The sequence below is a fragment of the Hemitrygon akajei genome, chromosome 9 (assembly GCF_048418815.1).
Source record: "Hemitrygon akajei chromosome 9, sHemAka1.3, whole genome shotgun sequence".
In the NCBI taxonomy this organism is placed as follows: domain Eukaryota; kingdom Metazoa; phylum Chordata; class Chondrichthyes; order Myliobatiformes; family Dasyatidae; genus Hemitrygon; species Hemitrygon akajei.
In genome coordinates, this window is record NC_133132.1 from 81,975,442 (window position 1) to 81,998,871 (window position 23,430).

The 23,430-nt window shown below is 40.9% G+C and overlaps 1 protein-coding gene across 2 annotated transcripts in view; it reads left to right on the forward strand.

Moving 5' to 3' along the window:
• The first annotated feature begins 321 nt into the window (after window positions 1-321).
• LOC140733306 (uncharacterized) overlaps window positions 322-23,430 on the forward strand; it is a 41,022-nt gene continuing 17,913 nt past the window's right edge. The window contains exons 1-5 of one of the 2 annotated variants that reach the window (XM_073056449.1): window positions 322-627; window positions 3,693-3,985; window positions 11,608-11,663; window positions 13,772-13,904; window positions 22,530-22,657. In XM_073056449.1, coding sequence (XP_072912550.1) covers window positions 376-627; window positions 3,693-3,985; window positions 11,608-11,663; window positions 13,772-13,904; window positions 22,530-22,657 — 862 coding nt within the window. In that variant the 5' untranslated portion in view covers window positions 322-375. The remainder of the gene's footprint in view (window positions 628-3,692; window positions 3,986-11,607; window positions 11,664-13,771; window positions 13,905-22,529; window positions 22,658-23,430) is intronic. The other variant, XM_073056450.1, reaches the window with a different exon arrangement.

The window sequence follows — 23,430 nt, forward strand, 5'->3', positions numbered from 1 at the left end:
TAAAGAGTGATTTATCCAATCCCATTGTCTGTATGTTTTCTACTGCAAACTAGACCGCTGGTTAATACCACACAATAATCTTCAGTGTCTATGACAAAGCACCTCTTGTGTGAGCTCTGAGCTGGGATTGAATATCCTTTACTGATGGTTTGTGAGCATGACTGACAACAGTGGATATCAGCTTGGTTAATTATCTATGCTATCGTTATGGCTGGGTGGACCAGTAAGCCTCGAGGCAAATCATTAACCGGGAGGTAATCCTTCGGAGAGGACTTCAGTAATAATGGGCTTTGTGTTCATTTCCCCGGTGATGTGTGCAAAACACAGCTAACTCCAGCCTGTGGGAACAGTTTGATTCCTCCTGCTAGCCCAGCGATGCCTGCAGAGGTCAGATCAGCTTTGGACGATATCCTCGCAGGGATGAGCAACGCGGACCATGCACTGCCAGTATGGGAGGGAATAAATAAGGACTCTGAAATGCCGGAGTGTTTCATCTCATTCCCTCAGGATCCAGCAAAAAGATTCTCTCACACAAAGCGGGTCGGAAATTACCTAGTGGGTAAGATGATCAACAAAGGCTCCTTTGCTAAGGTGATGGAAGGGCTGCACATTCCAACAGGGGAAAAGGTAAAGGTGTCAGCGTGATCGGCACTTGATTCTTTATTATTAGATGGCAAATGAAATGTACACTAAAGAACTGCCGGAATCCCAGTCTCAGACTGGTAAATGTATAAAGAAATAAGATTGATGAAGAAATTTTAATAGGATGAAGGCTAACAGTGTCCATTTTGCAAGAATAAAGTTAATGAATTTCATGAATATATATTATTACAACAGAGCTGAAACTGAGTCCATGATTCTTAACAGAATTGTCTTGAATTAACCAATTTTGAACATTTCTTCAACTGAATGTTCTGCATTCACACTTTATTGCATCCTTTCAACTTTTTGCAGTACTGCTATGGAATCAGTGATAATGAGGTCATGGAATTAGAGACATACATCATAGTAACAGGCCCTTCGGCCCATTGAGTCAACACTAACCATCAACCACCTATTTACATTAATGCTACATTAGTCTAATTTTTAAAAATTTCCCTACATTCTCTCAACTTAGTCCAGGTTCTACCATCACCCCTATACCAGGGACAATTTACTGTGGCCAGTTATCCAAACCATCCAACACGTTCTTAGGACAGGGAGGGAATCCAGAGCACCAGGAAAAAGCAGTGCAGATTCCGCAGAGAGTCAGGACGGGACCAGGTTCTGGTCTGATGTTCTATTAGCTGCCCCACTATGCTGCCAAGTGAGGAGGTCTAAGACTGGAGCAAGTCTTAATGTTGGTAGAAAATTTGGAAAACACCCCCGCAGGTAAGGAGTAAGCCAATTTAGAACTCTTTTCTACCAGTGTCAATTGATGCTTTGTGATTCACTTTAGATCAAAGGATATGGAAAAAGGTCTCCACAACTACAGCATGGTGATCATTTCTCCCACTATTGAAGTAGACATACTTGGTCAGTAGTGATGCTATAAAAATGCATTGTTTGTATTAAAGATCATACTGCCAACTAATCTGTATTTTGTTGCATCCTCTGACAGCTTTTCTCACTAATCACAACATATAGTATGTAATGCTGGGACCTCTGTACATATACAGACAGAGGTCTCAGCATTGATCCCTGCTGAACACCACTGGTCACTGATTTCCAGTCAGAGAAATACCCATCTATTAGTACATTGGGTCTTCTATGACAAGCCAGCTTTCAATCCAATTTATCTAAAATATGCATGTTTTCCCAGATGTATGTAATTCCTTTCCCTTAGAATCTTCTCCCAGAATTTCCCTACCCTGATATAAGTGTCAAATTTAGTTGCAATTTGACTTTGCAATCTGCAAAGGTATCTTTTGCAGTAACTTTAAATGTAAGCTTTTACCTCATAATCGATAAGCCTTGGGATGTATTCATGTGCACTGAAGATTTATATTATTTAACAATGTATTAAAGAATGGAGTCATGTACTAAAGCTTGATGCCAAAATAAAATTAAACTCTTTAATTTTAATCCTAATAATTTGCCTCAACTTATTTGTTAGGTTCAATTTCTTGCTGAAACAGTTTTACAGGTGACACTGATTTCCAGTTTCCATCACCATAATTTTTCAGTCTATTCCCACACTGCATTCTCTGTCTTTGACCACTTACGCTGTTCAAACCTCATTTCTGACACAATGCTCAACATCACATTCAATAATTTCAGATTACCAATCTTTCTAATTTACACCAGATCAGTTCTAATGAGAACTTGTCACCTGCAACATTAAATTTATTTCTCTCTCCATAGATGCTGCCTGACCTGTTAAGTGCTTCATTAGCTGGGGCAGAGAATATAAGATCATGGGGGTCATTGTGCAACTTGGTAAAATATTGGTTATGTATTTTTCAAATATTGTATATAATTCTGTTCTCTGCACAAGGAGTAAGATGTGATTGCATTTGAAATGGTGCAGAGGACATTCATCAGGATATTGCTTAATGGAGCCTTTCAGTTATAAATCTGAAATAATTACTGACTTGTGTCAGACTATAGGTGAGAAATAAAATCTGACTAATAAAGCTTGTCCATTACTCAGTTTTTATTTCAGACTTTTGGCCCCCGCAGTTTTGTTTCGAATCATAGAGTAATACATCAGGAAACAGGCTCTTCAGCCCGCCTGGTTCATGCAGACCACGGCATCCTCCCTGACAGTCCAAATTGCCTATGTTCAGCCTATAGCCTTCTGAGTCCTTCCCCTCCATGTACCTATCCAAATGCCTCCTAAATATCACATTTGCACTCATCTCAAACACTTCCTCTGACAAAGCTTGTTCATCACTCCCTAATTCAGTGCTTTCAAGCACAAACTTGCAATTGGTCCAGTTTTTAACTAGTTTTGCCAAATACTGAATTTTTATCAGTTAAATTTTTATCAGACACCATGCGATGTGATGAATTTTGTTTAATATCACTTGCCCTGTTTGTATCAGAAAGGTAGTCCTGATATATCATTAAATGAGCACACTTACCACTGGCAGCATTGAATAGCACAGTCCAAAACAATGGACAATGCTGGAGGAACTCAGCAGGCCAGGCAGCATGTAGGAAAAGAGTACAGTCAACATTTCAGGCCTGCCAAAGGGTTTTGGCCCACAACATCAATGTATTCTTTTCCTAGATGCTGCCTGGCCTGTTGAGTTCCTCCAGCATTTTGTGTGTGTTGCTCGGATTTCCAGCATCTGCAGATTTTCTCTTGTCTGCAAGAGGGATGGATAAACTTGACCACATTGCAGAACAAACAATCTTGGCTCCCACGGTGGTGCAAATAGATGTACTTTAATCTTTGTAGGCTTCTGTTGTTTGTATATAATAGTTGCACAGCTCAGCTTCCATGTGTCGAGTCAGGGATTTTATGAAAATTAAATTCACAAGTAATCTCTGCAGCCAGAATGGGATCCACTCTTTAACTGATAAAAAGAAGATTTTATGACTAGTGATTTGATTTGAAACTGCAGTTTGATCTAGCACACACAATTCCTATCACATTGTACCGCCAGGTACCGCTTTATGGCTGTCAAAGATTTGAATCACAATCAAATTTCTAGACCAATTTTTTCAAATGTTCACCAATTAACTCTAGTTGATATATTGACCAGGTGGCCATCAAAGTGATTGACAAGAAGAAGGCAAAGCAGGACACCTACATACAGAAGAACATGAAAAGAGAACCTCGCATTCACCAAATGATCAAACACCCCAATATCGTGCAACTCTTTGAAACACTGGAGACTGAGAACTCTTACTACATGGCAATGGAACTGTGCGAAGGGGGAGATCTGATGGACAGAATAAGTGAGAAGAAAAAGCTTGAAGAAAGGGAAGTGAGAAAATACACCAGGCAGATTCTGTCAGCTGTGGAACACCTCCATCGCCATGCCATAGTGCACAGGTAGGATCAAGGATGTTTCATTCCCTTCCTCAGAGATAGCCAACACCCTTCAGATACTTGTCTGCTCACACTTGTAACTGATGAGCGTCTGTTCAGGAGCCTTCAGCATTTCAACTAATAGATTGTGAGGTGATTTCATCTTGCTCAAAATGCCATACAGAATTACGATCATCGTTAGCTGGGGCATACAGTATAAGGCCATGGAGGTCATTGTGCAACATTGTAAAATTTTGTACATAATTCTGTTCACTACACAACAGGAAAATTGTGATTGTGTTGGAAACATTTGATGGAACATTTCAGTTATGAAAAGAAACTAAGTAGGCTGGTTTATTTTCCTTAAACAAGAGAAGGCTGAGTTGTTGGTGGGGGGGGGGGGGGGGGATAGTGAGCTTGGAACCTGACAGAAGTGTACAAAATTACGAGAGGCTTAGATCAGTGGATAATAAAAATAAAATTGCCACAATAGAACCACCTAAAACAAGAGCAGCTGAGTTTGATACGAGCAGTAAAAAGGTTAGAGGTATGATTACAATCTGGAATATAATGCCTGCGAAGGTGGTCTAGACAGGTACTTTCACAACATTAAACAAAGCCTGAATGAACACTTGAATCACAAAGACATAGAATACTACGCACCAGTGATAGAAAATGAAATAGATGGGAGCTTAATAATCAGCATGGATATGATGCTCCACAATGTCTGCTTCTCTACTGAATGATTCTACAGCTCTCTATGACTCTATGACCCATTGCTGATAGAAAGTTTGCTATGCACAGATGATTCAAATAGACACAAAACTCTATTCAAAGTTCACACCAGGTTCCTGAATTCCTGAGATACTTAAGGAATTGGAGACTGAAAGAGGCAAGGAATTGACATTTTCCTGACTGGAGGGAAGAAAGAGAACTGAGGACAGAACGGAAAAGTAATTCTTATTAAACACAGTTTGAGCCCTTTCTTTCAAGTTTATGGGTTTTGTGCAAATCAGAATGAAAGGATAATAAGGAGGGGAATTATACCTACATTTGCTTTAGGCACTGTTATGTCTTTTTCATTTAAGTACAAGATGTGAGCATCGCCAGTAGGGTCAAAATTTAATGCTTATCTCAAGCTGCCCTTGAGAAGGAGGTAGTAGTAAGCCATTTTCTTATTTATTTATTTTCTTTTTTATTTATTCATTTACGGGATGCGGGTGTTGCCAGCATTTATTGCCAATCCCTAGTTACCCTTGAGAAGGTGGTGATGAGCTGCCTTCTTGAACCACTGCAGTCGCTGAGGTGTAGGGACACCCACATTGCTGTTAGGGAGGGAATTCCATGATTTTGACCCAGTGACAATGAAGGAACAGTGATATGTTTCCAAGTCAGGATGGTGAGTGTCCTGGAGGGGGATTTCCAAGTGGTGGTGTTCCCAGGTATCTGCTGTTCTCGTCTTTCTAGATGGTAGTGGTCATAGGTCTGGAAGGTGCTGCCTTAGGAACTTTGGTATGTTGTAGCAGTGCATCTTGTAGATAGTACACACTGCTACAACTGCTCATCAATGATGAAGGGATTGGATGCTTGTGGAAGGGGTACCAATTAGGTGGGCTGCCGTGTACTGGAGTGTTGATGGAGCTGCACTCATCCAGGCGAGTGGCAAGTATTCCATTACACTCCTGACCTGAGCCTTGGAGATGGGGGATACACTGTAGGGAATCAGGAGGTGAGTTACATGCCACAGGATTCCTAGCCTTTGACTTGCTCTGGTAGCCATGGTGTTTATTTGGCTAGGTCAGTTGGTTTCCTGTCAATGGTAACCCCCCAGGATGTTGATAGTAATGGGATTCAGTGATGGTGATGCCACTGAATATCCAGGAATGATGGTTAGAGCCTCTCTTACTGGAGATGGTCATTGCCTGGCACTTGCGTGGCTCAAATGTTACTTGCCACTTGTCAGCCCAAACTTGGATATTGTCCAGAATCACTGCTGGTTTTAAAATGAGCTTACTCCAAGTGTGTTGTAGGGCATGGAGTTTCAGGATTTTGACCCAGTAACAAGGAAAGAACTGTAATACATTGCTCAGTCAATTTTGCATGTCACTTGCATGCATGAATTGTAGGTAACAGTATTGCTATAGGCCTTTGTTCTAATGGATGGATATTACGGATCTAGGAGGTATTAGCTAGAAAGACTCAGGGAGCTGCTGGAGACCAAGAAGTGTAAAAATGATTTCATATTATTTATCAATTCAAGTAGCAGGTGGTGTTAAAGGAATCATTGTAACTTGGGCATTTAATATTTTAAGCAATAGGAGGCAGAGAGAGGCAAGGAATTGATATTTTCCTGACTGGAAGGGTGAAAGAGGGAAGAATCAGAGCAACACACACAATATGCCGAAGGAAATCAGCAGGTCAGGAAGGATCTATGGAAATGAATAAACAATACACAATAGACAGTAGGTGCAGGAGTAGGCCATTCGGCCCTTCTAGCCAGCACCGCCATTCACTGTGATCATGGCTGATCAAACACGATCAGTACCCCATTCCTGCCCTCTCCCCATATCCCTTGACCCCGCTATCTATAAGAGCTCTATCTAACTCTCTCTTGAATGCATCCAGAGACTTGGCCTCCATTGCCTTTTGCGGCAGAGCATTCCACATATCCACCACTCTCTGGGTAAAAAAGTTTTTCTGCATCTCTGTTCTAAATGGCCTACCTCTTATTCTTAAACTGTGGCCTCTAGTTCTGGACTCACCCATCAGCGGGAACATGCTTCCTGCCTCCAGCGTATCCAATCCCTTAATAATCTTATATGTTTCAATCAGATCCCCTCTCATCCTTCTAAATTCCAGTGTATACAAGCCCAGTCGCTCCAATTTTTCAACATATGACAGTCCTGCCATTCCAGGAATTAACCTTGTGAACCTATACTGCACTCCCTCAATAGCAAGAATGTCCTTCCTCAAATTTGGAGACCAAAACTGCACACAATACTCCAGGTGGGGTCTCACCAGGGCCCTGTACAGCTGCAGAAGGACCTCTTTACTCCTATACTCAATTCCTCTTGTTATAAAGGACAGCATGCCATTAGCTTTCTTCACTGCCTGCTGTACTTGCATGCTTGCTTTCATTGACTGATGTACAAGAACACCTAGATCTCGTTGTACTTCCCCTTTTCCTAACTTGACTCCATTTAGATAGTAATCTGCCTTCCTGTTCTTGCCACCAAAGTGGATAACCTCACATTTATCCACATTAAACTGCATCTGCCATACATTTGCCCACTCACCCAACCTGTCCAAGTCACCCTGCATTCTCATAACATCCTCCTGACATTTCACACTGCCACCCAGCTTTGTGTCATCAGCAAATTTGCTAATGTTACTTTTAATCCCTTCATCTAAATCATTAATGTATATTGTAAACTGCTGCGGTCCCAGCACCAAACCTTGCGGTACCCCACTCATCACAGCCTGCCATTCCGAAAGGGACCCATTGATCGCTACTCTTTGTTTCCTGTCAGCCAGCCAATTTTCAATCCATGTCAGTACTCTGCCCCCAATACCATGTGCCCTAATTTTGCCCACTAATCTCTAATGTGGGGCTTCATCAAAAGCTTTCTGGAAGTCCAGGTACACTACATCCACTGGCTCTCCCTTGACCATTTTCATAGTTACATCCTCAAAAAACTCCAGAAGATTATTCAAGCATGATTTTCCCTTCATAAATCCATGCTGACTCGGACTGATCCTTCTACTGCTATCCAAATGTGTCATAATTTCCTCTTTTGTAATTGACTCCAGCATCTTTCCCACCACTGACATCAGGCTAACCGGTCTATAATTCCCTGTTTTCTCTCTCCCTCCTTTCTTGAAAAGTGGGACAACATTAGCCACCCTCCAATCAGCAGGAACTGTTCCTGAATCTATAGAACATTGGAAAATGATTACCAATGCGTCCACGATTTCTAGAACCACCTCCTTAAGTACCCTGGGATGCAGACCATCAGGTCCCGGGGACTTATCAGCCTTCAGACTCAACAGTCTATCCAACACCGTTTCTTGCCTAATATAAATTTCCTTCAGTTCATCCTTTACCCTAGTTCCTTTGGCCACTATTACATCTGGAAGATTGTTTGTGTCTTCCCTAGTGAAGACAGATCCAAAGTACCTGTTCAACTCGTCTGCCATTTCCTTGTTCCCCATAATAAATTCACCTGTTTCTGTCTTCAAAGGCCCAATTTTGGTCTTAACTATTTTTTTGCTATTCACATACCTAAAGAAGCTTTTACTATCCTCCTTTATATTCTTGGCTAGTTTACCTTCGTACCTCATTTTTTCTTGGCGTATTGCCTTTTTTGTTATCTTCTGTTGCTCTTTAAAAGCTTCCCAGTCCTCCGGTTTCCCGCTCATCTTTGCTGTGTTATACTTCTCTTTTATTTTTATACTGCCCTTTACTTCGCTTGTCAGCCACAGCCACCCCTTACTCCCTTTAGGAACTTACTTCCTCTTTTGAATGAACCTATCCTGCACCTTCTGCATTATTCCCAGAAATACCTGCCATTGTTGTTCCACTGTTTTCCCTGCTAGGGTATTGTTCCATTGAACTTTGGCCAGCTCCTCCCTCATAGCTCCATATTTCCCTTTGTTCAACTGTAATACTGACACATCCGATTTTCCCTTCTCCTTCTCAAATTGTAGGTTAAAACATATCATATTATGGTCACTACCTCCTAATGGTTCCTTTACCTCGAGGTCCCTGATCAAATCCGGTTCGTTGCACAACACTAAATCTAGAATTGCCTTCTCCCTGGTAGGCTCCAGTACAAGCTGTTCTAAGAATCCATCTCGGAGACATTCCACAAACTCCCTTTCTTGGAGTCCAGTACCATTCTGATTCTCCCAGTCTACCTGCATGTTGAAATCCCCATCAACAATCAACGTTTCAGGTTGAAATCCTTCTTCAGGATAGGAAAGGAAGGGGGAAGATGCCAGAATAAAAAGGGAAGAAGGAGGTGATAGGCTGGTGAGGAGAAGAGGCAGGAGCTGAAAGTCAGGACAGAGAAAGAGGGAAGGGAGAGAGAAAAAAATTACTGGAATAGCAGATTTTAGGAAAATATAAGGTGGTGAAATGGACAGGCAGATTGCAGATACATTTTCTGCTTGAAGTGCTGCACTTTGCAAGCAGTGATGTAGAGAGGCAATCTTACCCACTGGCAATATTCTGAAGTAGATGCATATTCACAGGAGGTGCATATTCATAAATTCCTGCCAGCAGAAGACAAGGTGATAAAAATTTAAGAAAGCAAATAGTTTGCTTTGTGCTTTAAAGAATAGCATTAAATTTGTTCTTGTGATATAGTGAACATTCGCATTCGAAGGTGCCAACAATCTGAAGGTACAATCCCTTCAAGAAGGTGGCTCAAATTCTCAGGCCAATGGCATGCAGCAATAACTGAGACTTCGGTTTTGTGTACAGGGACATAAAATGGCATGAATGTCGATTTCTACCTCCGCTAAAATAAATTGCCTCTCCCTCCCTTCTTCTATTCCCCGCTCTGGCCTTTTATCACCTCTCACCTGCCGATCACTTCTCCCTGAGTACCCTCCTCCTTCCCTTTCTCCTTGTCTCCACTCTCCTCTCCTACAGATTCCTTCTTCTCAGGCCATATCTTTTCCTACCCACCTGGCTTGACCTATCACCTTCTAGCTATCCTCCTTCCTCTCCCCCAACCTTTTTATTCTGGTGTCTTCCCCCTTCTATTTCAGTCCTGAAGAAGGGTCTTAGCCCAAAATATCAACTCTTTATTCATTTCCATAGATGCTGCCAGACCTGTTGAGTTCCTCCAGCATTTTGTGTGTGTTACAAATGGTCTCTGTACCCGTTTAGATTCTGGATAGTGTAACATTTTATCAGACTTGTCTTTAGACTTTCCACAAACAGATAAGTCATCAAATTTACTGGAAGGATTTCTCCTCTACAATTGTGCAGTGGGTATTCAAGATAGTTGTCACAACACGGTCTACCAGTGGCCTGACATAAATAAAAGAACCTTCTCATACACAGCAGCAGAGTCAGTGATAGAAATTTGATGAGCAGATGCCAAGACAACCCTTCACACTAGTATCATAAAGGTAATAATTCTTTTGGCCCACCAAGTGTCTGATGGACCTGGCTACATCTAGGCCTATAAAAAGCCCAGTCTGTCACAGTTAAAGCCCTCCCCACCTTGAGTATATCTGCAAGGGGTACTGTCACAGGAAAGCAGCAACTATCATTAAGGATCCCCTCCATCCAGGCCATGCTCTCTTCTTGCTGCTACCATCAGGAAAAAGGTACTGGAGCCTCAGGACCCAAACCACCAGGTTTAGGGACAGTTATTAAACCCCAACCAACAGGCTTCTGAACCAGAATGGATAACTTCACTCATCCCAACATTGAACAGATTCTATAACCTGTGGTCTCACTTTCAAGGATTCTACAAGTAATATTCTCAATATTTATTCATTTGTTTGTAATTATTTTGCTTTTTTATTTTTGTATTTGCACAGTTTTTGTCTTTTGCATATTGTTCATTGTCCATCTTGTGTGCAGTTTTTCATTGATTCTATTGAGCTTCTTTGTATTTTCTGTGAACACCCACAAGAAAATGAATCTTAGGGTAGCATATGGTGACATATATGTACTTCAATAATAAGTTTACTTTGAACTTTGAAACATCTGCTAATCCTATTCACCATCACTTGGTCCATAACCTTCATTGCCTTGGTGATTCAAGTGCTCATTAAGCATTGCGATAGCATTGGTATTGGTGTTAGTGGTACAGTGAAAAGCTTGTCTTATCTACAGTACATACAGATCAAGTGATTACACGTTGAGGTAGAACAAGGTAAAACAGTAACAATGTAGAGTAAAGTGTAACAGCTACAGAGAAAGTGCCATGCGGGTAAACAATAAGCTGCAAGATAATAATAAGGTAGATTCTGAGATCAAGACTTCATCATATTTTACTAGGGAACTACTTAATAGTCTCATTACAGCAGCTGTCTTTGAGTCTAGTGGTACTTGCTTTCAGTGTGTTAGAAGCTGTCCCTGAGCCTAGTGGTACATCTTCTCAAACCCTTGTATATTCTTCCCAATGGAGGTGGGAGAAGAGACAATGACTGGGGAGGGAAGGGCCCTTGATTATTTTGGGGTTTTCCCAAGACCGCAGGAAGTGTAGATTGAGTCAATGGAGTGGAGGCTGGTTTTCATGATAGACTGGGCTGTGTTTACAACTCTCTGTAGTTCTTTGTGGTTTTGGGCAAAGCAGTTGCCATACCAAGATAGGATACTTCCTGCGGTGCATCTGTAAAAATTGGTAAGGGTCATTGGGTTCTTGTTCACGTTTTCCAGAGATACCCTCAGAGTGGCTTAACCATCTGCCAGAAAAATATATAAGAAATGAACCTGCAGAGCTTGAGTGGGAAACATTCTGACCCTGGCACTGGAAATGGAGACACATGGTGTGTCAGCTCTTTATATGTGACTGGTAAAAATCATGAGAAACAAGATCAGTCGAAAACAATTTAAATCTAAAATAATTGTTGGTTTGAACAACTTCATTTGAATATATCATATTTTTTGATTTTTCCTCAAGGGATCTGAAAATAGAAAACTTTCTCCTTGATGAAAATAACAACGTTAAAATCATTGGTAAGTGTGGCACACTGAAATGATCAGAAACTAAAGCAGTAAAGGTAATAAATTCAAAACCAGTGATAAGAAATGTGCTACTGAAGGTGCAGTTCTTTGCTACCCACTTAAAATAACCTGGTGGTGGTCATCATCAAAGTAACAGCAAAAGGATTTCAGTTCAAACAGAATAAGGATAATTGCAACTTTGGAGGTAGTTATGCAAAATGAAGTCAGGTCTTAATTTTTGGAATAGGATGTTGGAGAATTTGAAATTGCTTAGTAAGACAATGTAAATACATACATTATAGCAATCAAAATTCAAAGTTCGAAGTGAATTTATCATCAAAGTACATATTTGTCACATAATACAACTCCGGGATTCATTTCCTTGCGGACATACTGAATATATCCACAATAGAATCAATGAATGAATGCACCAACTGGGTACTCAACCAGTGTGCAAAAGAGAACAAACTCTTACAAAATACAAAATACTCTTACAAAATACAAAATACAAAAAACTCTTACAAAATACAAAAAACTCTTACAAAATACAAAATACTCTTACAAAATACAAAATACAAAAAACTCTTACAAAATACAAAATACTCTTACAAAATACAAAATACAAAATACAAATACAAAATACAAATATCTTAGCAAATACAAAAAGAAAAAATACTAATAATAATAATAAATAAATTAGCAATAGATATTGAGAGCATTAGATGAAGAGTTCTTGACAGATAGTCCATAGGTTGTGGGAATATTTCAACGATGGTGCAAGTGAATTTGAGTGATGTTATCCCCCTTTGGTTCAAGAGCCTGATGGTTGAGGGGTAGTAATTATTCCTGAACCTGGTGATGTAGGTCTTGAGACTCCTGTATCTTCTTCCTGATGGCAGTAGCGAGAACAGAGCATAGCTGGTGGGGCTCCCTGATGATGGATGCAGCTTTCCTGCAACAACGCTCCATGTAGAAGTGCTGAAAGGTGGGGAGGGCTTTACCCATGATGGACTAGGCCATAAAAAATTACTTTTTGTAGAATTTACTATTCACGGGCACTGATGCTTCTATATCAGACTGTGATGCAGTCAATCAAGTTTACTCTCTAATACACATCCATAGAAGTTTGTCATAATTTTAGATGTCATGCTGAATGTTCACAAACTCTTAATGAAGTAGAGAGCTGCCATACTTTCTGCATAATTTCCCTTACATGCTGGGCCCAGGACAGATCCTTCCAAGTGATAACACTGAAGAATTTAAAGTTGTTGACCCTCTCCACCTCTGATCCTCCAACGAGGATTGACTCATGGACCGTTGCTTTCCTCCTTCTGAACTCAATAATCACGTCTTTGTCTCGTAGACATAGAGTAAGGAGTTGTTGTTATGGCACCACTCAGCCAGATTTTCAATCTCTCTCCATCTCTACCTTTGATTAGGCCTACGCCAGTGGCATCATCAGCAAACTTGTATATAGCATTGGAGTTGTGCTTAGCCACATGGTCATGAGTGTAAAACAAATGGAGCAGTGGGTAAGCACACATCCTTGAGGTGCACCTGTGCTGATGGAGATCATGGAGGAGATGTTGTTGCCAATCTGGACTGATTGGGGTCTACAAGTGAGGAATTTGAGGATCCAATTGCACAAGGATTTATTGAGGCCAAGGTCTTGAAGCTTATAGATTAGTTTTGAGGGGATAATGGTATGTTTCCAAAACAGAAAAAAATAAACAGCAGTGTAACCAAGAGTGGGATACTAAAATTTGAGTGCTAAAATTTAAAGAGCTGCTGATGAAAAAAATTTCTTTATAACAATCAAATTAATGGATGTCATGACTAGATGATTCTGTTCTGATGCTTTTCAAGAATTGAGAAGAGTTTGTAAAAATTTGAAAATTATTTCTGCTAGCTCGTGCTTTTAAATCTTCAGCCTAAAGTAAAGTTTTCAAGGGTATAAGTTGGAAAGCAGATATATTTCCTGTAATTTCTAACTTGGAGGATGATCGCTCAGCAAGAAAGCCAAGGGAATTAAACAATTCATTTTTTAAAAAAAACACTTTTTGAGTTCTTTGGTCTTTTATTTGACATTCATTTCTAATTGAATAATCTCTTTGATCTAGATTTTGGATTAAGCAACACTCTGAAGAATGACAGCCAGGAATTATTGAATACACAGTGCGGGAGTCCAGCCTATGCTGCCCCAGAGCTCCTGGCTCATAAGAAATATGGTCCCAAGGTGGATGTCTGGTCAATGTAGGTACTGAGTTGCACTAGAAGTAATCTGTCTCTTGGAATAGATGACATAAATGACATGTTTTTCAATTGGTGCTACCTCACTGCCAAGAACAACACAACACTTTCCCTTTTAAATGTTAAATGATCTGCTGTGCATTTCAAGACTGTGCAATTATTATCTTCTCTCTTGGAAAAGAAATTTGTCTGTAGTATTATATTCTCAAGGCACAATATGCTAGTGTGTTATGTCATATTTGCCTTTGTTGAAGTTGACAATATTTGTGTATCTGTATGCTGAGGTTTCTTGGAAATAGCAATTCTCAGATGTTGCTGTTGGGTGATTGATGGTGCTGCCAATGACTGTGGAAATGGCTAGATCCTCCCTTGTTGACATGGTTATTGCCTGGTGCTTACAACCAAGGTCAGGTTTCCCCCATTTGTCTTTCCTTCAAGTTCCTGTAAGCACTACTCTAACACATTGGATTTGTTGCTCAGTTTGATCATGTTAAGATTGTTCACAAAAAAATTAATACAAGTGGACTCATCCTACTATAAATAAATAGAGTGAAAATTATAAATAAAAATAAGAAATACCTCAAGATAAATATTAGTTTTATTTGCCACCTGTACTTGATGGGCCAAATGGCCTACTTCTGCTCCTATATCTTATGGTCTTATTCCTCTGGTCTTAGACTCCCCACCATAGGAACTGTCTCCTTCAGGGTGCAAGAAGCAGTGATATTGAAAGCATTTTTTGGATTTCAGCTTTTAACTAAACTCATTCCAACAACCTGATCTGCTTGCAGATTCATCTTCTTTATTTTTAAGGACAAGGATGAATAATGTTGTTCATTTTACACAAAATATACCTGGTGGTGTTCATACTGCTTTTCCTGGAATTTTTTGTCATAAGTAAGAGCTGTGAATCATGCGGTAAAGATTTGAAGGGTGATAAAGTTGAGACTGAGGATCATTAGTTTTAGTTGGTCATTCAACTGTTTAACCCCCTACAAAGTGTGTGAAATGACTCGTAAAATCATGATGACTGGTTCAAGGCTGCTGCAATGGTTGTGTTCCCTATGCAGCTAAACTTGTTCCATATGGTTTCTTCCCATTTTAAAGCTGGTTAGATAAAAACTGTGAATAAGTACTGTACCCAGGATAGCAGAGATGCCGGGCAGGGTAGTGGAATGCTCTTCTTGCAGGATGTGGGAAGGCAGAGAGACTTCCTGTGTCCCTGATGAGTACAAGTGCAGGAAGTGCATCCAGCGGAAACCTCTAACACTCCGGGTTAAGGTGTTGGAGCTGGAACTGGATGACCTCCCAATTGTTTGGGAGGCTGAGGGGTGATAGATAGGACATATAGAGAGGTAGTTACACCCAAGGTGCAGGATGCAGCAAACTAGGTGTCATTGAGGAAATGGAAATGGGTTAAGGAGCCCATGCAGAATACCCATGTGGCCATCCCCCTCAACAACAGTATATTACTTTGGATACTGTAGGGGGGGAGGTTTGACTAACAAAAGAAAGTCATAGTGGTAATATCTCTGGCATTGAGTCTATCTCTGTGACTTAGAAGTGAATGGAGAGAAAAGGTGATAGGGCATTTGTTAGTTAGGGGAACAGACAGGAGGTTCTGTGGGTGAGATTCCTGAATAGTATGTTGCCTCCTGGGTGCCAGGGTCCAGGATATCACAGATCAAGTCCTCAGCATTCTTAAGTGGGAGGGTGAACAGCCAGAAGTCGTGTTCCATGTAGCTACCAATGACATGGGTAGGACAAGTGAGGAGGTTCTGCACAGGGAGTTAGATGCTAAGTTAAAGGGCAGGACCTCCAAAGTTGTGATCTCAGGATTGCTACCTGTGCCACGTGCTAATGAGGCCAGAACTAGGAAGATTATATAGTTTAATACATGGCTAAGGAGATGGTGCAGGAGGGAGGGCATAAGATTTTGGATATTTTGGGCTTTCTTCCAGGGAAGGTGGGACCTGTACAGAAGGGACAGTTTATACCTGGACTGGAGGGGGACTAATATCCCAGCGGGAAGGTTTGTTAATGCTGCACGGTGGGGTTTAAACTAGAGTTGCAGGGGGATGGGGACCAGAGTGTCAGAGCAGTTAGTGGAGAGGTTGTGGAGGCAAATATTGATAAGACCTCAGACAAGTTTGGAAACAAAAAGTTGAGCACAGTGCGACTAGTGTCCTGAACTACATATATTTCAATGCAAGAAGTATCGTAGGAAAGGTGATGATAGTGCTGAAGTTGAGGTAGCTGGTTTACAAACAGAGGCAATGTATAGTTAGGAGAGGCTGTTGATGGGGCAAAATTGCAGTCAAGTCAAAAGGATGAGTTGCAATGTAAAAGGCAGAAAAAAGCAAAAGGTGTGAATACAGGACAGAAGAAGTTGAATTGGATTGCATGCAGTATACAGAATAAGGTAGATGAATTTGCAATACAGTTGCAGATTGGCACGTATGATGTGGGCATCACTGAATCATGGCTCAAAGAAGATTATAGTTGGGAGCTTAATGTCCAAGGATACACATTGTATCAAAAGGATAGGCAGGAAGGCAGGAAGGCAGAGCGGGCGACGTTGCTCTGTTGGTAAAAAATGACATCAGATCTTTAGAAAGAGGTGACATAGGGCCAGAAGGTCTTGAATCATTGTGGATAGAGCTAAGGAACTGCAAGGATAAAAAAGATCCTGATAGGAGTCATATACAGACCATCAAACAATATTAAGAATGTGGTCTACAAATTACAATGGGAGATAGAAAATGCATACCAAAAGGGCAATGTTATAATAGTCATGGAGGATTTCAATATGCAGGTAGGTTGGGAAAATCAGATTGGTGCTGGATTCCAGGAGGGGGCTTTCTAGAGTGCCTATGAGATGGCTTTTTAGAACAGTTCGTGGTTAAGCCCACTAGGAGATAAGTTACTCTGGATTGGATGTTGTGCAATGAACCAGAATTGATTAGAAACCTTGAAGTAAAAGAACCCTTGGGAGCAAGTGATCATAATATGATCAAATTCACCCTGACGTTTGAGAAGGAGAAGCTAAAGTCTATGTATAAGTATTATAGTGGAGAAAAAGGCACGAGAGTGGAGTTGGCCTGGAAAAGAACACTGGCAGGAATGATGGCATAGCAGCAATGGCTAGAGTTTCTGAAAGCAATTTGGAAAGCACACAATATAGCTATCCCAAAGGGGAAGAAGTATTTGAAAGACAAGATGACATAACCATGGCTAACAAGAGAAGTTGAAGCCTACATAAAAGCCAAAGAGAGGGATGATAAATTTCATGAAATATGCCAGTGATAGCAAATCTAATTCTGATTCTGATATAATAGAGCAAAAAGTAGTGGGAAGTTAGAGGATTGAGAAGCTTTTAAAAAACAACAGAAAGCAACTAGAAAGTCATTAAGAAGTTAAACAGGGAATACAAAAGCAAGCTAGCCAATAATATTAAAGAAGATATCAATAGTTTCTTCAGATACATAAAGTGTAAAAGAGAAGTGAGAGTGGATATCAGACTGCTGAAGAACGACCTTGGAGTGATAGTAATGGGAGACAACAAAATGGCCGATGAACTGACTAAGTATTTTGCATCAGCCTTCACTTTGGAAGACACTAGAATATGATGGAAGTTCCAGGCATCAAGGGTCATGAAGTGTGTGGTTACCATAACTAGGGAGAAGGTTCTTGGGAAACTGAAAGGGTGTTTGGAAGCACTTGATAAAGTACCCTGAGACCTCAACCTTATTAATCGACTCTAACATCTTCCCAACCACTGATGACAAACTAATTGGCCTATAGTCAGCATGGTTTCCTCAAGGGGATATCTTGCCTGACAAATCTGTTAGATAGATAGATAGGTAGATAGATAGATAGATACTTTATTCATCCCCATGGGGAAATTCAACTTTTTTTCCAATGTCCCATACACTTGTTGTAGCAAAACTAATTACATACAATACTTAACTCAGTAAAAAAAATATGATATGCATCTAAATCACTATCTCAAAAAGCATTAATAATAGCTTTTAAAAAGTTCTTAAGTCCTGGCGGTTGAATTGTAAAGCCTAATGGCATTGGGGATTATTGACCTCTTCATCCTGTCTGAGGAGCATTGCATCGATAGTAACCTGTCGCTGAAACTGCTTCTCTGTCTCTGGATGGTGCTATGTAGAGGATGTTCAGAGTTTTCCATAATTGACCGTAGCCTGCTCAGCGCCCTTCGCTCAGCTACCGATGTTAAACTCTCCAGTACTTTGCCCACGACAGAGCCCGCCTTCCTTACCAGCTTATTAAGACGTGAGGCGTCCCTCTTCTTAATGCTTCCTCCCCAACACGCCACCACAAAGAAGAGGGCGCTCTCCACAACTGACCTATAGAACATCTTCAGCATCTCACTACAGACATTGAATGACGCCAACCTTCTAAGGAAGTACAGTCGACTCTGTGCCTTCCTGCACAAGGCATCTGTGTTGGCAGTCTTTGAAGAAATAATGAGCAGGATAGAGAAAGGAGAATTGGTTGATGTTATGTATTTGGATTTTCAGAAGGCCTTTGACCAGGTGCCACACATGAGGCTGCTCAACAAGCTACAAGCCCATGGTATTACAGGAAAGATTCCAGCATGGATAAAGCAGTAGCTGATTGATAGGAGGCAAAGTGTGAGAACAAAGGGAGACTTTTCTGATTGGCTGCCAATGAATAGTTGTGTTCCACAGGAGTCTGTGTTGGGAGCGATTCTTTTTACATTATATATCAATGATTTGGATGATGGAGTTGATGGTTTTGTTGCAAAATTTGCAGATGATATCAAGATAGGTAGAGGGGCAGATAGTTTTGAGGAAGTAGAGATACGGCAGAAGGACAGGCAGATTAGAAGACTGGGCAAAGAAATGGCAGATGGATTACAATATCAGGAAGTGTATGGTCATGCACTTTGGTAGAAGAAATGAAAGGGAAGACTATTTTCTAAATGGAGAGAAATTACAAAAAAACTGAGGTGAAAAGGGACTTGTGAGTCCTTGTGCAGGAATTCCTAATGGTTAATTTACAGGTTGAGTCTGTAGTGAGGAAGGCAAATGCCCCTTATCTTAGAAAGGATGTGCTGAAACTGGAGAGGATTCAAAGGAGGCTCACAAAAATGATTCCAGGATTGAATGACTTGTCATATAAAGAGTGTTTGATGACTCTGGGCCTGTATTCACTGAAATGCAGAAGAACGAGAGGTGACCTCATTGAAACCTATCAAATGGTGGAAGATCTTGATAGAGTGGCTATGGAGAAGATGCTTCCTATGGTGGGAGAGTGTAAGACTCAGAACAGAGAGGCATTCCTTTAGAACAGAGATGAGGAGGAATTGCTTTAGCCAGAGAGTGGTGCATTTGTGGAAGTCTTTGCCACAAGCACCTGTGGAGGCCAAGTCCTTATGTATATTTAAGTCTGACATTGATAGATTATTGATTGGTCTGGGCATCAAGGGATATGTGGAGAAGGCAGGAGATTGTGGCTGAGAGGAAAAATTGATCAGCCTTGATGAGATGGTGGCACAGACTCAATGGGCCAAATGGCCTAATTCTGCTCTGATGTCTTATGGTCTCAAGGTTTTATAAGCCTGGCTGGTGAAGAAGACCCAGCATTTCGATTGTGGCAAAGAGTCATAGAGGTATAGAGTTATACAGCATACAAACATATCCTCCAGCTCAAATGACCCATGCCCACCAAGATGTGCCATCCAAACTAGCCCTATTTAACATCATCTAACCCATTACCTAAACATTTCCAATCCATCTACCTGTTGTACTCTCTTCTAAATGTTGTTATTGTACTTGTCTCAACCTCTTCCTGTGGCAGCCCATTCCATATTTCAACCACCCCTTAGGTAATTTGTTTTAAAATGTAAGGTATCTTGATGTAGACCATGATAAAAGAAAGAAGTTTGCAGGGCTAGGTGTGTGACCCATTCACAATCAATAGACAGAAAATGCCATGAGATAATCTTCTGGCTTTACACTTATGGCACAGAGATTTTTACCCCTATAATACTTACTGAAGTTCAAAGAGTGGTTACACGCATTTTTCCATCTTTTCTACAACACCCCTGGCAGTGAAAGAAAGGATAAAGAAAGGATGTGGAAGCTGTAGAGAGGGTGCAGTGGAGATTTACAAGGATGCTGTCTGGATTAGAGAACATGTCTTAAGTGGATAGGTTGGGTGAGCTAGGTCTTCTCTCTTTTAAGTGAAGGAGGATGAGAGGAGACTTGAAAGAGCAGAACAAACTGATAAGGGGCATAGATAGAGTGGACAGCCAGAGGTTTTGTTTTCAAGGGCAGAAATGGGTAATATGAAGGGGTATAATTTTAAGATGATTGGAGGAAAGTATAGTAAGGATATCAGAGGTAGTTTTTTATACACATTGAATGCACTGCCAGGGGTGGCGGTGAAGGCAAGTTCATTAGAAACATTTGAGAAACTCATAGATAAGCACATGGATAAGAGTTGGCAAAACTTTGTTGGGCAAAGGGCATGTCCTGTGTTGTACTGATCTATGTCCTATGTTCTAATTCACTAATGTCAACAGAGCCTGGAATAGAATGTCTGTTTCTAGACTTTGGTGTGGGAGGCTGTGAACGACGTGGTCTGCCTACAGTTGTCAATGGAGAATAACTAAGGTGACAGATATTGGCTTGGGGGAGGAAGCTGATGATATTAGTGGTGGCATCTGTCAGTCTCGCAAGACCATGGATCTGCGCCTGGAATGGTTTCCAGGGCGCAGGCCTGGGCAAGGTTGTATGGAAGACCAGCAGTTGCCCATGCAGCAAGTCTCCCCTCTTATTGACACCGATGTTGACAAGGGAAGGGCAAGGGCCAATACAGTTTGGCACCAGTGTCGCCGCAAGAGTTGCCAGAATGAGGTTGAAGGCAACGTTGGACTGCCTTAGAGACTCCAGCTCCAGATTTATCCTCAGGGTTTATCCCGAAGCCTTTCCCATGAGTGGGTATGGCCACAAGGCAGTGGAGGTTTGAAATCAGAGTTCTCCCTCTCCTAGATGGACTGCCTTTCCAGGCTAACAAACTCCATCTACCCAATGATATTTGTATTCCAGTGAATTTAGAGGACTTTCCAGAGCCAATGTTAGTGGTATTTTTCCATTCCTTGAAGTACCTGTAGCAGTAATTCCAAGTCTTAGATATATGTAGATGCCCAGTAGACACAGGCTTTGTACCAGCTCTGAAGTATTGATCCTCAAATATCCTTTTCCTCCATAAATCAAAGGCTATGCTTGTTTATTGAATGTAATGGCAAATATATCATCAATGTTTGCCTTTGCCAAGAGGTGGCTGCCAATTTCCAAGTTCTCCAGAGTCTCATTGCTAGCTATTGATTACAATTTGTCTTGCAAATATTCAGTGTAAGCACATCCTCTTGTTTGCCTCAGTGAATGATCAACAAAGATTTGAAACTTTTGTTCTGAACGCGCGCGAATGTGTCGTTCACATAATGCAGTTTGGCTACAAAGATCTGAGTGATCCTGACTGTAATATGGGGTTGCCATAGTTTGAACAGATTCTGTTTGTACTGAAGATTAACCACTCTCTCACTGGAAGGTTGTTGGAGGTAAGTCACATTGTTGTGACTTAAAACAAAGAAAGAGTGAGAGAGGTTTTGCTGCAACGGCAGCCTTAGTTGACAATATTTTCCTTTGATTATTTTTTTTATTTGCCAATTCATTAAATCATTAATATATGGGCTGGTTGCCTCCCAGACTAACTCAGCTGACCCTGACTCATGTAAACCACTTTGCCATAAGATCACCCTTAAATAAAAAATATAAAACATGCCGAGTTATTGCACAGAGCATCCAGCATGTTTCCCAATTCAGCCACCTAATCTAATCACACTGTTTACTATGAGTCTGCTTGCTTATGAATTTTTGTTCATCATTCTTCTATTTATTCAAGTTATTCACATGCTACCAACTATACATCTCCCATCCAGCAATCATCCATAATTTTCAACATCAGCTCCTTACAAGTTATTCTTTGGACGTGTGTGTCTGTGTGCGCGCTACTGTTTTGCTATGTAAGTTTCCATTTTGTGAAGGATTACACCGTAGTCGTTAGTTATTCTGCTTTCTGCACAGGTGTTGGTAAAACATCTTCTGGTTTTGTTTAATATTCCTGATTTAAGTTCTTCCTGATATTTATTTATTTAAGTATTTACTTAGAGATACAATGTGGAACAGGCCCTTCTGATCCTTCCAGCCATGCTGCCCAGCAGCCTACCTATTTACCCTAGCCTAATCAAGGGACAATTTACAATGACCAATTACCCTACTAACTGGTACGTCTTTGGACTGTGCAAGGAAACTGGAAGACCTATGTACACATGGGAAAGAACAGAGGACGCCAGAATTGAACCCCAATCTCTGATGCCCCGAGCGGTAATAGCAGCCCGCTGACCACTATGCTACCATGGCACCCTCAGGCCGTTCTACCTGATGTTTTATTCCAGTCTACACTCAGGCAGTTTAAATGTCTTGTTGGCTGTTGTTTATAACTTAAAGCTGGATCTCAGGGTTCTGAATGTCAATGTTCCTCATACTCCCCATGGTTTTGTCTTCACAGTGGGGTCAGTATGTTTGCAATGCTCACTGGCACATTACCATTCACTGTAGAGCCATTTAACATCAAGCTACTGCATCAGAAGATGGTAAATGGAGACATGAGTTCCATCCCTTCAGAAATTTCCTCAGGTACGAGATATGTTAAGTACCCAGCAGAGATAATATCACATAGTGACAGGACATTGTAATGGAAGTAAGTAAAGTTGGATTATAGTTTCTGCTGTTAGTGTGAGCTCCGTTGTTGTTTTGTAAATGTAATTTCCCTCCTGTATTCCGACTCAGATTTGCTTCATTTATCATATGTACATCAAAACACACAATGAAAAGCAAAGTTCGCTTTCACAGCCAGCACAACCTAAGGCTTTCCTGGGGGCAGCCCACAAGTGTCGCCACACTTCCCAGTGCCAACAGAGCATGTCCACCTTGTTCATGGCACACAAAAGCAACAACAACAAAGACAGTAACTGCAAAAACAATTTGGTTGCTGTTAACATCTGATCTACAACACAACCTATCTCATTAGTCCCTCATGCCCACACACACACACACACACACACACACACACACACACACACACACACACACACACACAAAGTTTTTCAGTTAATGAAACACATATAGTGCAGTATTTCCTTTTGATTATTTTCTTCATTTGCCCCATATCATTGATTTAGTCATTACCATTGCAGTTGATTTCCCTTCGGACTGAATCAGCTGACCCTGAGTCATGTAGCCCCTCTTGGCCACAAGGTGTACCTTAAAAAAAACATAAAATATGCCCAGTTATTACATGAAATATTTACTTTCTCCCCCCACATCAGGCACCTAATCTAATCACATTCTTCTCATAATATTCAGTTTGAATCAGTTGGAAATTAAGCATCTTTTTTGAAGAGATTGCC